The sequence below is a fragment of the Capsicum annuum genome, chromosome 2 (assembly GCF_002878395.1).
Source record: "Capsicum annuum cultivar UCD-10X-F1 chromosome 2, UCD10Xv1.1, whole genome shotgun sequence".
Lineage (NCBI taxonomy): Eukaryota > Viridiplantae > Streptophyta > Magnoliopsida > Solanales > Solanaceae > Capsicum > Capsicum annuum.
This window is the reverse complement of record NC_061112.1, coordinates 137022062-137034546: the sequence shown is the minus strand read 5'-3', so window position 1 is coordinate 137034546 and position 12485 is coordinate 137022062. Positions and strand designations below refer to the sequence as shown.

General features: G+C 31.9%; 1 protein-coding gene across 1 annotated transcript; it reads left to right on the top strand.

Annotated features, from left to right (window-relative positions):
• The first annotated feature begins 3533 nt into the window (after nt 1-3533).
• On the top strand, nt 3534-5595 carry LOC107859774. Its single transcript, XM_016704877.2, has 2 exons — nt 3534-3791; nt 4265-5595. The coding sequence occupies exon 2, from the start codon at nt 4292-4294 to the stop codon at nt 5387-5389; it is 1098 nt and encodes a 365-aa protein (XP_016560363.1). The 5' UTR covers nt 3534-3791; nt 4265-4291; the 3' UTR covers nt 5390-5595.
• The last annotated feature ends 6890 nt before the right edge of the window (nt 5596-12485 follow it).

The window sequence follows — 12485 nt, the reverse complement described above, 5'->3', positions numbered from 1 at the left end:
ACTATTTATGTCTCATCCCTCACACCAAACCCCTGGTGTATATTTATTCCTACCTGTCATCTTGCTAAAATTTTTAAAGTTGCATTTATGAAATAAGGTGGTTAAGGTAGAGTGACTTTTCTAATCAAGGCATTAAATAAACGAATATTATGAGTCATGTTAAGCAACTTAACGTGTCATTATAATTTAGTATATCTTTTTAAAATTAAAAATCTCAGGTAAATACTCAAGAACCATGATATTATAAACTAAAAAGAAATTGATTTGAAACATTACGAGCCCATCTTATCCCTAATTATTAGATTATATACACATACAAATAATATATTTAGGATAATTTTACAAGTAAGTACTTTCGAAGAATTAGATAATATATAATATAAATTACTAATATTGTAAATATTTTTTATGGATACTTTGCACAAATGAAACCGAATTGGGAAATAATTTGCTTCAACGAGTGTTAAGTTTGTATTAAAAAAAAAAAAACGTTGATTGCTAATTTATTAGTGTTTTGTTTGTTTTTACTTATCACTATTTTTCTAATTGGATTTTTATTTTTATTTATCACTTTTGATGTGTCACTAAAAAGGAAAAGATTTTTGCTTCTATTTTATCCTCAACATTAATGATTTATTACCTAACTTATTTTCCAGACATATCATCCTAAAATCAATTAATAAAGACAATAAAATAAAATAACAATATATAATTATTTTCTTAAAGAGTATTTTTTTTATTTTCAATTGGTTAATTGTTATCCAAAAGAGAGAAACAGGGCCCAAGCTAAACGTCACACGTGTTGTCTACCCAACAACAATATATTCAGTGTATTTTCACATAGTGTGTATGGAGAGGGTAGAGTCTATGCAGATCATATCACTATCTCAAATGAAGTAGAGAGGTTGTTTCCGATAGACTTCCGGCTTAAGACCAATAACAGTATAACAAAGATAAAACATAAATGTAAAATTACAAATAAACTAGTATAATATGTAAAATAAACTAACACCGCTAGTCACAAGATAATACTAAAAATTATTATCAAGTGTCATGTCCGCCGTAAGCTGTAACTGCTCCATGTCATGCCTAATCACCTCCTTCCAATATTTCTTCGACCTACCTCTACCCCGCTTAAAATCATCCATACTTGGTGTCTTACATCTCCGCACTGGAGTATCAGAGTCCCTCCTCATCATGTGTTCGAACCAACATAACCTCACTTTTCGCATCTTTTCTTCTACCGAATCCACTACCACCTTATCCCGAATAATCTCATTCCTCACCCTTTTCGTGTTTGGTCGTTCATCTAATTATGTGACAAGCAGGTAACATTAGCCATCTCATTTTCTCTCCTTTTATATCAATTTACGTACATGAAAATCCTATTTTTTTATTTTATTTTTAGTTGGGGTGTTTAAGTTACTCTTATATCACTCTTTCTCTATTTTATTTGTTGAAAAATCACCACATTAATGGAATTGTCTTTTTTTCAAGTGAAGAAAAGAAAAGACGAAGGAGGGAAAAAAAAATAGAAGATAATAAGTCAATTTAACAGACCAACTAGACAAAGTAAAATAGTTTGTGCTCTTTTCCACTTTCAAGTTTCAAAGAATCATTAAAGTTAGTTGCTAGGATTTTATCCATCAATAGTTGGTTATAAAATCACCATTTTCCTTCTTAAATAGTAAATTCATTATTATACAACGAGTAAAACTTAATTTTATTTTAGCATATGTTATTATTTTTATATATTTTCTTATGAGGATCAAATATGCCATACGATAAGCATATGTACTCCCATTCTCTTTATTTTTTCTAGTGTTGCAAATAAAGATAAAATAATGAGAATTATATATATATAACTTAATTTTATCTTAACATATGTTATTATTTTTATATATTTTCCTATGAGGATCAAATATGCCATACGATAAGCATATATACTCCTATCCTCTTTATTTTTTCTAGCATTGCAAATAAAGATAAAATTCTGAGAATTTTCTTTTATATATATATATATATATTTTATTTTTGAAGGAAAAAAAAACTAGAGTTACCTGGTGTTACAATTAATTGGACATCAAAATTATCACCACCTTTCACTCTTTTTATTCTCCTTACTACTGCACATCATTTTGTTTTAGATTTCTGAGAAAGTAATTTCTCCTATACACAATGCATCAATATCCAATAATGGAATATTTTGCTATCATTTTCTTTAATACATATGATACAATTACTTCAGATACTAATTTATTGGATAAAAAATACTACTACCATATTAAGAAAGAATACACGGGGGAAGACATATAAAACGATATATCGATAATTTTAAGACAAGTCTCATCACTTTAAAGTAAAGAATGATGCTAATAAATTGGAAAAGTTGAACTGTTTTTCAACAACAATTCTTAAATGTAGCCAAAGGAGTGTATGCACGACAAGTGGATTGCAGAGGCGGATCTAGAATTTTCAGTGAGGGGTTCAGTAGTACATATATGAACTAGTCGAAGGGGGTTCAACCTCTACTATTTATATATAAAAAAAAAATTACGATATCAAAATAGTATAATTTTTCAACGAAGGGGATTCGGATGAACCCCTGGACCCTATATAGATCCGCCACCGGTGGATTGGTTATCAATTTTAAAACTAGACACATATTTTTATGGATTTAATGCATGTATCGATGATATAAATATGTTTGTTATATTTATTAGTGAACCTTAACAGATAACAAGTTGGTCACAAATTGATGCTATAAATATACAGACTTACGACAACAACAATGGATTCCACGAAAGTGGAGTCTGAAGAGGTAGAATGTGGAGTCCAAAAAGGATAGAAAATGCAATTCGTATCATTACCTCAAAAGTGAGTTAGAGAAATGATTTTTAATAAATTTGTGAATAAAATAATCTAGAAAAATATGTAATAGAATAAGTAATAACAGATCATAAAAAGACAACATATAGTAACAGAAATAAAACTACGACAATCAATCTAACCGAGATAAGTATCACCAAACCTCAAGAATAAGAATTACATACGAAACAGTACGACAACCGGAATATATAAAAAGACAAAATACTCCTTCCTACCAACCTTTTATTCTAACTTGCGCGAACGAAGCTACACTTGGGCTGGGGGAGGGGGCATTCAAACCCCACTTCACTGAAGAATTATTATTATATATACATGGTTAAAATATTACTTTTTATGTATATATAGTAAAATTTGAACCCTTTTATTTAGTTCATATATTTAAATCTGAACCTCCTAAGTAAAAATCCTGATTTCGCTCATTAATTTGCATTCTACACACCTTATTTAGAGTCACGTCCTCTTTATTGTTATATAATTACTAGTATATAATAATAATAATAATAACAACAATTATAAGTATACATGAAATTATTATTGTAAATATTTTCCACACCCATTATATATCATCATGTACTGTATGGGAACCACCATGGCAAATCTGTGGTTAAGCTAGAAATAGAGGTATAAGCAAATGTTTAATAGTAGTAGTATATAGTTAACATATATTTACAGCATTTGCATTTTCCAGCTCTCTATAATCAGAGCCAACCAAATTTCTTCCTGAAAATTAAAACAATTAAATTAAAATTAAAATTTCAAAAATAATAATTTAATCTTCAAAATTTTCTGTCATTTCAACTTGTGTTTCAACATACCTTCTTTCTTCATACATCTCTCTCTCTCTCTCTAAAAACCCTAATTTCAACTCCTCTCTATGTGTATTTGTAGAATGACAAGATCAGGTATTTACCCTTTATTGATTCTCATTGTGTTGAGCTTCATCTTATTTGCACATCAAAATTGTGACACAATTAAAATATAATTAAAAAAAAATTATGTAAGGAGCTAAGTTCAATTAGATTTGCATAATTCTCTTGAATCAGCTGCTAATTGTTCTTGATTATGGTGAATTATGTTTATTTTATCTGCTTTGAATCTTGAAAAGTTGGAAATTCTTGAATTTGATTTATTTTTGGTCCTTATTTGCTCTGTTGGATTATTTTTCTGATTCTTGATTGTGGGGTTGGATTGGATTTTTGATTTTCTGTTTGGTTGGATTGAGTTGTGTGAAAAGATTGAGTCTTTGGTAACTTTAGGGATGTGAATCTAATGTAGGGTTTGGGAATTATAAGGTGCCAGCTGGTTTAAGGATGGAGGTGGTTATGTTTTTTGAGTTTTGTGCTAAAGATGTGATTTTTAATGTTGTTTTTTGTAGTTTGAAAGTGTGTAGATGTAGAAAAAGATGGAAGGGAATGTATGTGATATCAATCACTTGGATGCTGATGTGCTTTTGCCTCCACGAAAGCGGCTTCTTGCTGGATTGAAGAAGCAGAACTCTGATGTTTACTCGTGTACCTCGAATCCGGCTACTGTTAGTAGTCCCGGATGTGATTTTGATATCCGTCTTAATAATCTATTGAAATCTCATTTCGGAGATACAAATAGATCGAATGAGGAGATTGCTGAGGCTTCAAGATTGGCCGCGGTGGAAGCTGTGAAGGCTGCAAAAGCTGCAAGAGCCATTGCAGAAGAGAAGGCTGCAAAAGCAGCAAAGGCTGTGGCTGCTGCTAAGAGCGCGCTAGAATTGGTTGCTACTCTCTCTGATGAGGGAGCCAGTAGGGACAAACATTTGAAGAGGAATAGAATGAAAAAGCATGTTCCGGTTCAGTTGCTGTACAATAAGAATAAGGGGACTGATAATTGTAGAACAGATGAAGAGTTAGCTCGGACATTGCATAGGGCCATAAATAGCTCTCCAAGAATTTTGAAGAACTCAACCTCTGACTCGAAAAATCAAAAACACAAGAGGCTGAAAAGGTCTTCTCCTTCTGAAAAACCTAAGCTTCAGAATGGAAGTACGTCTGTGGAAGGAAACCGTCCTTCCACGAGTAATGGGAGTGGTTTTGCTAGAGAAAGAGAGTCTGATGGGCCTTTATCGGATGTTAGAGTAGATTTAAACACAAAGTTCAATAAAGCTGACCACACAAAAATGGAAAATGGGGAAGCATCACAGTCTAGTAAAGCATACTATGTAAATACGGAAAACAAGGAAAGAGAATCAAAGGAGAAATTTGGGGATTCTGTAAATGATAATTGCAGCATTGGGAAAAAGAAGGGAAGGCTTAAGCAGAAAAAATTACCCCTCAGCATTTGCAGCTTCAGGGATCAAGCAAGCCCTAAAGAGGATTTGAAATCTAAAAGTTTATTATCATTCGATGAGAACATCAGCAAAGGTTCTACCAGTAATAATCCCATGTTTCCGCTTGAGAGGAAAATGTGGAAGTGTCAAGCATTCAAGGCGCCTACATGTGTTGAACAAAATAAGGTGATGCAATCATAGTCTTGGTATTTTCGTTTCAAGAAGTGCGGCTACCATGAATGGGACTTGTAGTCTGAGGTAGTGTCATGTATGTTTTCTTTCCTTCTTTTTCGAGTTAAGACCCCTTCCGTCCAGTTTCTTTTTTCGCTGTTTTGGACATTGTAATGTTTTGAACATACCCATCGTGTATATTTTGATATTTAATTGTTTACCTATTCTGTATTGCACATGAAAGATGCCAACCTATACTTTCGTCTAGCAATTGGGACAGAACTAAGATGGAGAGACAATTCAGTATTTTCAGACAGTTTCCTGTGTGTACTACTCAAGTCATGTGTGAAAAAAAATCTTTAAAGAGCCCTGAGTTGTTTTAACCCGCCTATAAGAACTCTGGAAACCAACTTGTCATATGATATTTGGTTCGTCCACCATCCAGATTACACATGTCTACAAAGTACTTTCTAATTTTACGTTATAGGTTCTCACTTTGACTCAAGAGAGTTTTGGTTGATGAATGAAATCAGATTTTACATTCATCTCATTTTTGTCACATTGACAGGAGATTATCATCTTACCGAATGCCATTCCAGGTACTTCAGTCACTGATGAATGTTTGGAGTCATCATCAGGAAGAACTCTGTTTTTCTTGTTGCTTTTAGGACTTTGGCCGGTAAATTATCCACCAGTCCTTTTGGCACTACATTGCATGCATAATGCCTTAAAATTTGCTCAAAACTATAGAGTGGTCGAGATGTGTTGGCCGAGCAAATCCTTTATGTGAATGGCTAAACTTTTGAGTATTGTGAACTCAAGGTTATTTACTTACATGCACTTGAGTTTTTCTGCTATTTTGCTAAGATAGTAAGCTATAATTGTCTTCAATTCTTTCAAAATGCACAAGACACTTGGAGTGGAGTAGAGTTTTTTCTGCTATTCCAAAGTATCTCCTTCCTTTTTCTCTCTCTTTTTGATTTTGCCTTTATGTCCTTTTTAACGTTATTTTCATCTTTTCAATCTCCAAGGCAAAGCCGATAAATTAACAGTGGCAGAAAAAAGATTGGGCCAATTCTAAGCTTGAAAAATGAGTGACAGCCAATTCAAAAAGTAAACACACTACCTAGATAAACAAATTGACTAATTTGCTGTGATAGTGAAATCAGGTGGGTGAGTTGGTCATATACATGTTATGCTTATTCTTAGTAAATATAGTAAGGGGTCGTTAATGTATGCATTAGTTATCAGAGAATTTATGTATTAATTTTATACCGGTTAGAATTTATGTGTTAATTTTATACCGGTTTTAGGTATTCCACTTTCAATCTTGCATAAAATAATACGTTACTTATATGTATTAGTTATGCGGACTTTTAAATTGTAAATTAAACACCGTGTTATTTTAATATATATGAATAACTTACCTACTAAACAACTATCAGTGGTATTACTTATGTAAAATTTGATACCTGCATAACTCACCTCAAGACCAACTACCGACCGACCCGGTAGTGTTAAATGCTTAACTGCCTATTACTGTTGTACAGCAACTTGAACACATTATTCCCTCGTCAAAAAAGTGTTTGGCAATCCGCATTTAGTAGTTTAGAACAAATGGTGAATAGTTACAATACTGTTTTTGGGCTGGTTTATCTTCCGTGGAACTTACAGATCTGGATAGGGTAACTTACATAAATTTCACAGATCTGGATAGGGTAACTTACATAAATTTCTAAATCTTTAAGTGGTATTAGATAAAATTTAGATTATTTTATTAATTACATTTTATCCCGATATTTTGAAATGGTGATACATATAAAAAAAGTGATACATTTGAAACTGATTATATATTTTTTTTAAGGAAGTAATAGTTTTGTGGAACAAATCACGCACAATCAGTTACACGGTGAATTAATTAGATTCAAAAGAAATTTCAATGCCCTAATTTCTATCGATTCATTCAAACACATCCAAACAAGAGTAAATACAAGGCTCTTCATCTTCATCATAGAATCCACCAACCTAGTATATACTACATTTGTAAATTACAATTGAAATCAAAATACAAGTACCTAATATATGTTGACACATATACAAATCTTTCATTATACTTATATCGAATACAAATATTTATATCTAATGTGTATATATATACGAGTAATATATATATAGAGAGAGAGAGACTAGGCTATTGTCACGTCCCAAAATCCCATCGGGCCGGACTGACACCCGAAGCCGAGAAGGCCCGGGAGAACCCGTTCAGATACCTGTACTTTCACTTACATGTCACCAAAAATTTGGACAGCACTTCGTTGCATATAGAAGAGTCTAATTACCTGTATCAGCACAACACGCACAAATATATATATATAATACTTGGCCGTCGGGGCCACCACATATACAAATATAACATCACTATATAAACTTCCATGACTTTACCCTTCCTTATGTCTACAAAGCCTCTAGGATATACATGACATAACTAGGGTCGGGACAAACCCCCGCCCACACATGACTCATGTACAATAACAAAACATAAGGAACCGATTCGGAAAGCTCCGAAGCAAACTGGAGCTCACCAACAATAGCTGTATGACCTGGCTCCTACTTGTGCGGTGTATGAACTGAGGTACCTGTGCCTGCAACATGAGATGCAGGTCCCCCGTGAGGGACGTCAGTACGAAATATGTACTGAGTATGTAAAGCTGTAAATAATCATATGTGATATGGGGGATCAAGAAAATCAGACACAAGTGAATAAATCATAATAGAAGTGAACCATACTTCATAAACACTTTTAGGATCATGTACATTATCATTAATCTGAATTGGGTTCTTGAATTCAAACATATTTGTGGAATGGTATACATTCGTTCATTTCATTCTTTACAATTATCATTCGCCATTACCTCCTCCTCCCGAACCTCCAACCACCTAACAATAATCAATACTGTATCGTACTGTGACCATTAGGCTGCTCCCAGTACATATCAACTGGGATCGACCCATGCTAGGCTTATGCCCCTGGGATACCACCCATAAACACATAAATAGGGATCGACCCATGCTAGGCTTATGCCCCTGGGATACCACCCACACGTATATCAAGTAACACACATAAGAGATCTTTCCAATAACTTAGTTCAAAAGCTTTTGAGATTATTACATTAGTGTTCATGCCAATATAGTACCTTTGGAACAATGATACATCAATAGGAATCAAGTAATAGACCTTCTATACAATAACGATGTAATAAAGACTCATTGGTACATCAACAATGTGTTTCAGAATCATCAATACCACAACAATGAAATAGGAGCCTTTTGGTATATCAATGAAACATTTTGACACTTTATAGAATGGAAACAACTTCGTTGGTAACGTAGAACAATACATGTTTTAGGACAACCTCGGAATCTTACTTGATGGAACATTGGTGTTTTCATGCCAAAGAACATTGTTAGAGTATGCTTTACATACCTCGTTGTAGATTCGGATACCAATTCAACACAACTTCCCGCCTTTACAAATCACTTATCTACAATGAAATGTTTGGCATCTAGTATTAGCAACCCAACACCACAATTCTCTTCCATAATTCCATACTACCCATATTTGCAAAACATTCCAAAAACCAACTTGAACAATAGGTTTATGTGTGTATATATATATAATCATCATTTCAATACCACATCATCAATACCACATCATCACACCAAATTCCTTCACAATTCAACATAATCCAACATCATTTCCCAATCATCTTTCAACAACAATCAAATAACATACTTTTTATGCTCATATGCATATATATATATATATATATATACATATCCATATAAATAACACCAACATAATTTACATCCTTACCATAAAATGGCCCTTTTGATTTCGAAGTCATGTTGGCACAAATAAGGGGTGCTTCTCGAAGCCCTCGAGACGGTGAACACAACTACGGAATCAATTTGGATTTTCTACGGTTGAATCACAAGATAATTGGAGTTGAAATTAGGCTAGGGTTTCTTATTTTCAATAATTTGATGATAATTGATGGATATGAGACTAATTATATGTATATAATGATCAATTTTCGTCCATGAGGTGATGGAAAATGACCATATTGCCCTTAAAAATTTAAGTAAATCCGAATCTGTCCATGGTGGACTGTTTTGATAGGCTAAAGTAAATCGGCCATAACTCTTTGCTCCGATATCGGATTTGGGTGAAATTGGTATTGTTGGAAAGATAATTCAAAGGGCTTTCATTTCATATAAAGTAGGACACCCAGTTCATCCTGTACAAGGAGTTATTATCATTTGAAGTTGACCCTAAAAATCTGTTTTGAGAGGCTGAAGTAAAATGAGTATAACTCCTTACTTAGATGTTGGATTTGGATGAAACCAATTGAATTGGAAAGAAGACTCAAAGATCTTTCTTTTGATAGGTGGTAGCTCTCCCAGTTCATTATATCGAGGGAGTTATGATCGTTCAAAGTTGACCCAAAAAACTGGCAGGCCTCAGTAGTTTGTGTGCAGGAAATTTTCCTGCACATTTACTGTTCACACATCCCGGCCACTGTTTTATAGTTTCGAACGTGCTCGATTATATCCGAAACTTATCCGTTTTTGGAAATCTTTATATCATTGGAAAGCTTATTCAATAACCTTCGTATGGAACCATCGACGGGCAAATTCCGGTATAAAAAAAATAAAAAATTAATTCCATATAAATAAGACCAATACACGTACTTGAATACGGGGTGTTACAGCTATAAGGAACGGAGTCTTAAACTGAAACAGTGGGAAAGAGGGAGTACTGAGTAAGTTTTACAAAACTGATATACTAAAAAACCAATCATTATTCACTGAAAATTATCCTTGTTTATTATCTTTGTTTATCTTTGTGTTAAAATATTGAAATATCATAATATTGAATATATCACTGTTTTGGTATCAGAGCGAGAAGATTTTGGGAACATTACCTATTAACTCGCAAAAGTTTATAAACTCTGTATGAAAAGACATAGATCTTTCCAAGACATAAGGTGTAGCTATTTCTATTTATATAGAGAAATCAGAAAAATAAATAATATAATAGCTAGAAAACATAACCTAGAAGAAAGTCGAAGAAGGTTATTGAAGCAAACAGATTACATAAATCCTATAATACATCTAGACAAGTTTGTGAAGATTTAGTAAGCGCGTTAAATTGGAAAATACAAGGTTGTGAGAGAGATTTAGAAAATAATACCTCAGGAATAAAGTGGCTTAAGAACGTATTAAGAGAAAATCTTATCAATTAGGATAATAAATGCCAATAAGATATATTGAGTGTATTAGAGAAATACAACGTCAATATTATAGAGAATTTGCTTATAAACATCAACTTGTAAAAATTCGGAAACAATTTGTAGAAAGACTAGAGTTGTTAAATAAAGAAATAAGAAACCTACAAATAGATATTTTAAACTTTAAAGAAACAGACGAACTAATTACCATAACATCTAACTATTATAAAAAAGCATTAATTAGTGAACAATCTAGGCTGATAGAAAATATACAAGAAGTAGAATTAGATATAACCTATACAAATAATAGATTGAAATATCAAACAAAGTTAAGCAAAAAATACCTTAACTTAAACCACTTAGGATAACAAGATAGCTTCTTTAAAACGCCTTGATTATCTAGATCTTAGATTTCAACCAGAAAAGAAATATAGAGTATTAAAAGATAACTCCACTATAAGGTGTAATTTCAACCAGGGTGAACATATTTTACATTCAGAAGATAAACAATATAATACAATAATAGACTTTTTAATAAACTCAAGCGAAAAAATTCAGGAAAAAGATAATAGTATAATAAGAATTTTAGAAGAGATAGAAGTTACTCAGAATAAACATAAAAAGATACTAGATAAGATAGAACAAAATTTAGATTATTTAAAATCACAAGAAATAGAAATAGACAGAAAAATTCAGTATTTAAATCACAAATGTAATTTAGAAAAAATACCTACAAAATTAGAAATTGAAAAGCTAATAAAAACCATAATAGAAAGACCTAAAGAATTGGAAGTAAAAACAACTCAATTAATATCTAAGCTTGTAGAACAAGTAGAAAATATAACAACAGAAATCAGAGATTTGCAAAAAATAATAAAAAGATTAGAAGAAATATCATTTTCATGAGTGAAGAAGATATAAATTATAGTAAAGCACTAGAAAAATCAAGAAGTTATCATAGTGAACCAGAAGAATTATCTAAGCATATACATTCAAGTATAACAGATAAAATTCTACTAAAACAAAATAATACCATAATAGAGTTATTATTAGACTTACACAAAAAGATAGACATTTTAATTAAAGGCAAAGAAACTCAAAAACCTTTTCAGGAAGAACCGAAATTACCCGAACTACATAAGAAAATAGACATCTTAATAAAAAATAAAGAAGCCCAAGAGCCACCAAAAAAATAGCCCAAGAGCCACCAAAAAAATAACTTTGAAATAGAAGAACTTATTAACCAATTAAAACGAATTGAATTAACTCCTAAACAAGAAAGAAAAAATATAATAAGAAAACCACAAAAATGGACTTTCTATCAAATAGACGAAGAACCATCGAAAATAATGAAAGACAAGGAGAAGAAAGACAAAGAATAAGTTTTTCGGAGAATAGAATAGGAAATTATAATATATTATCCAGAATATGCAGAAGATAACCTAATATGGAGCAGAACCAAGAACTTAACGAAATAATAGATGTAGATAAAGATTTACAAATTTTCCAACAACATCAATTAAAATTATTAAATCCTAAAATATTATATAACGCAGGATATTTTTCTACAGACAATCAGTTATATAGACATTATAGGGAAGAACAGATATCAGCTATAGGAGAAGATTTTAAAATACTAGATTTAGTAAATGCTAACTCTTTAAGACATATAAAAAATAATAAAATGATATTGATGCATATGGGTTTAATTGTTATAGGAATAAAAGGCCTAACTAGAAAAAATCTAGGATCCAAAGTATTAATAACAATATATGATGATAGATGGTCAGACATTAAAAAATCAATAATAGGACTAACTGAAGTAGATATGACAA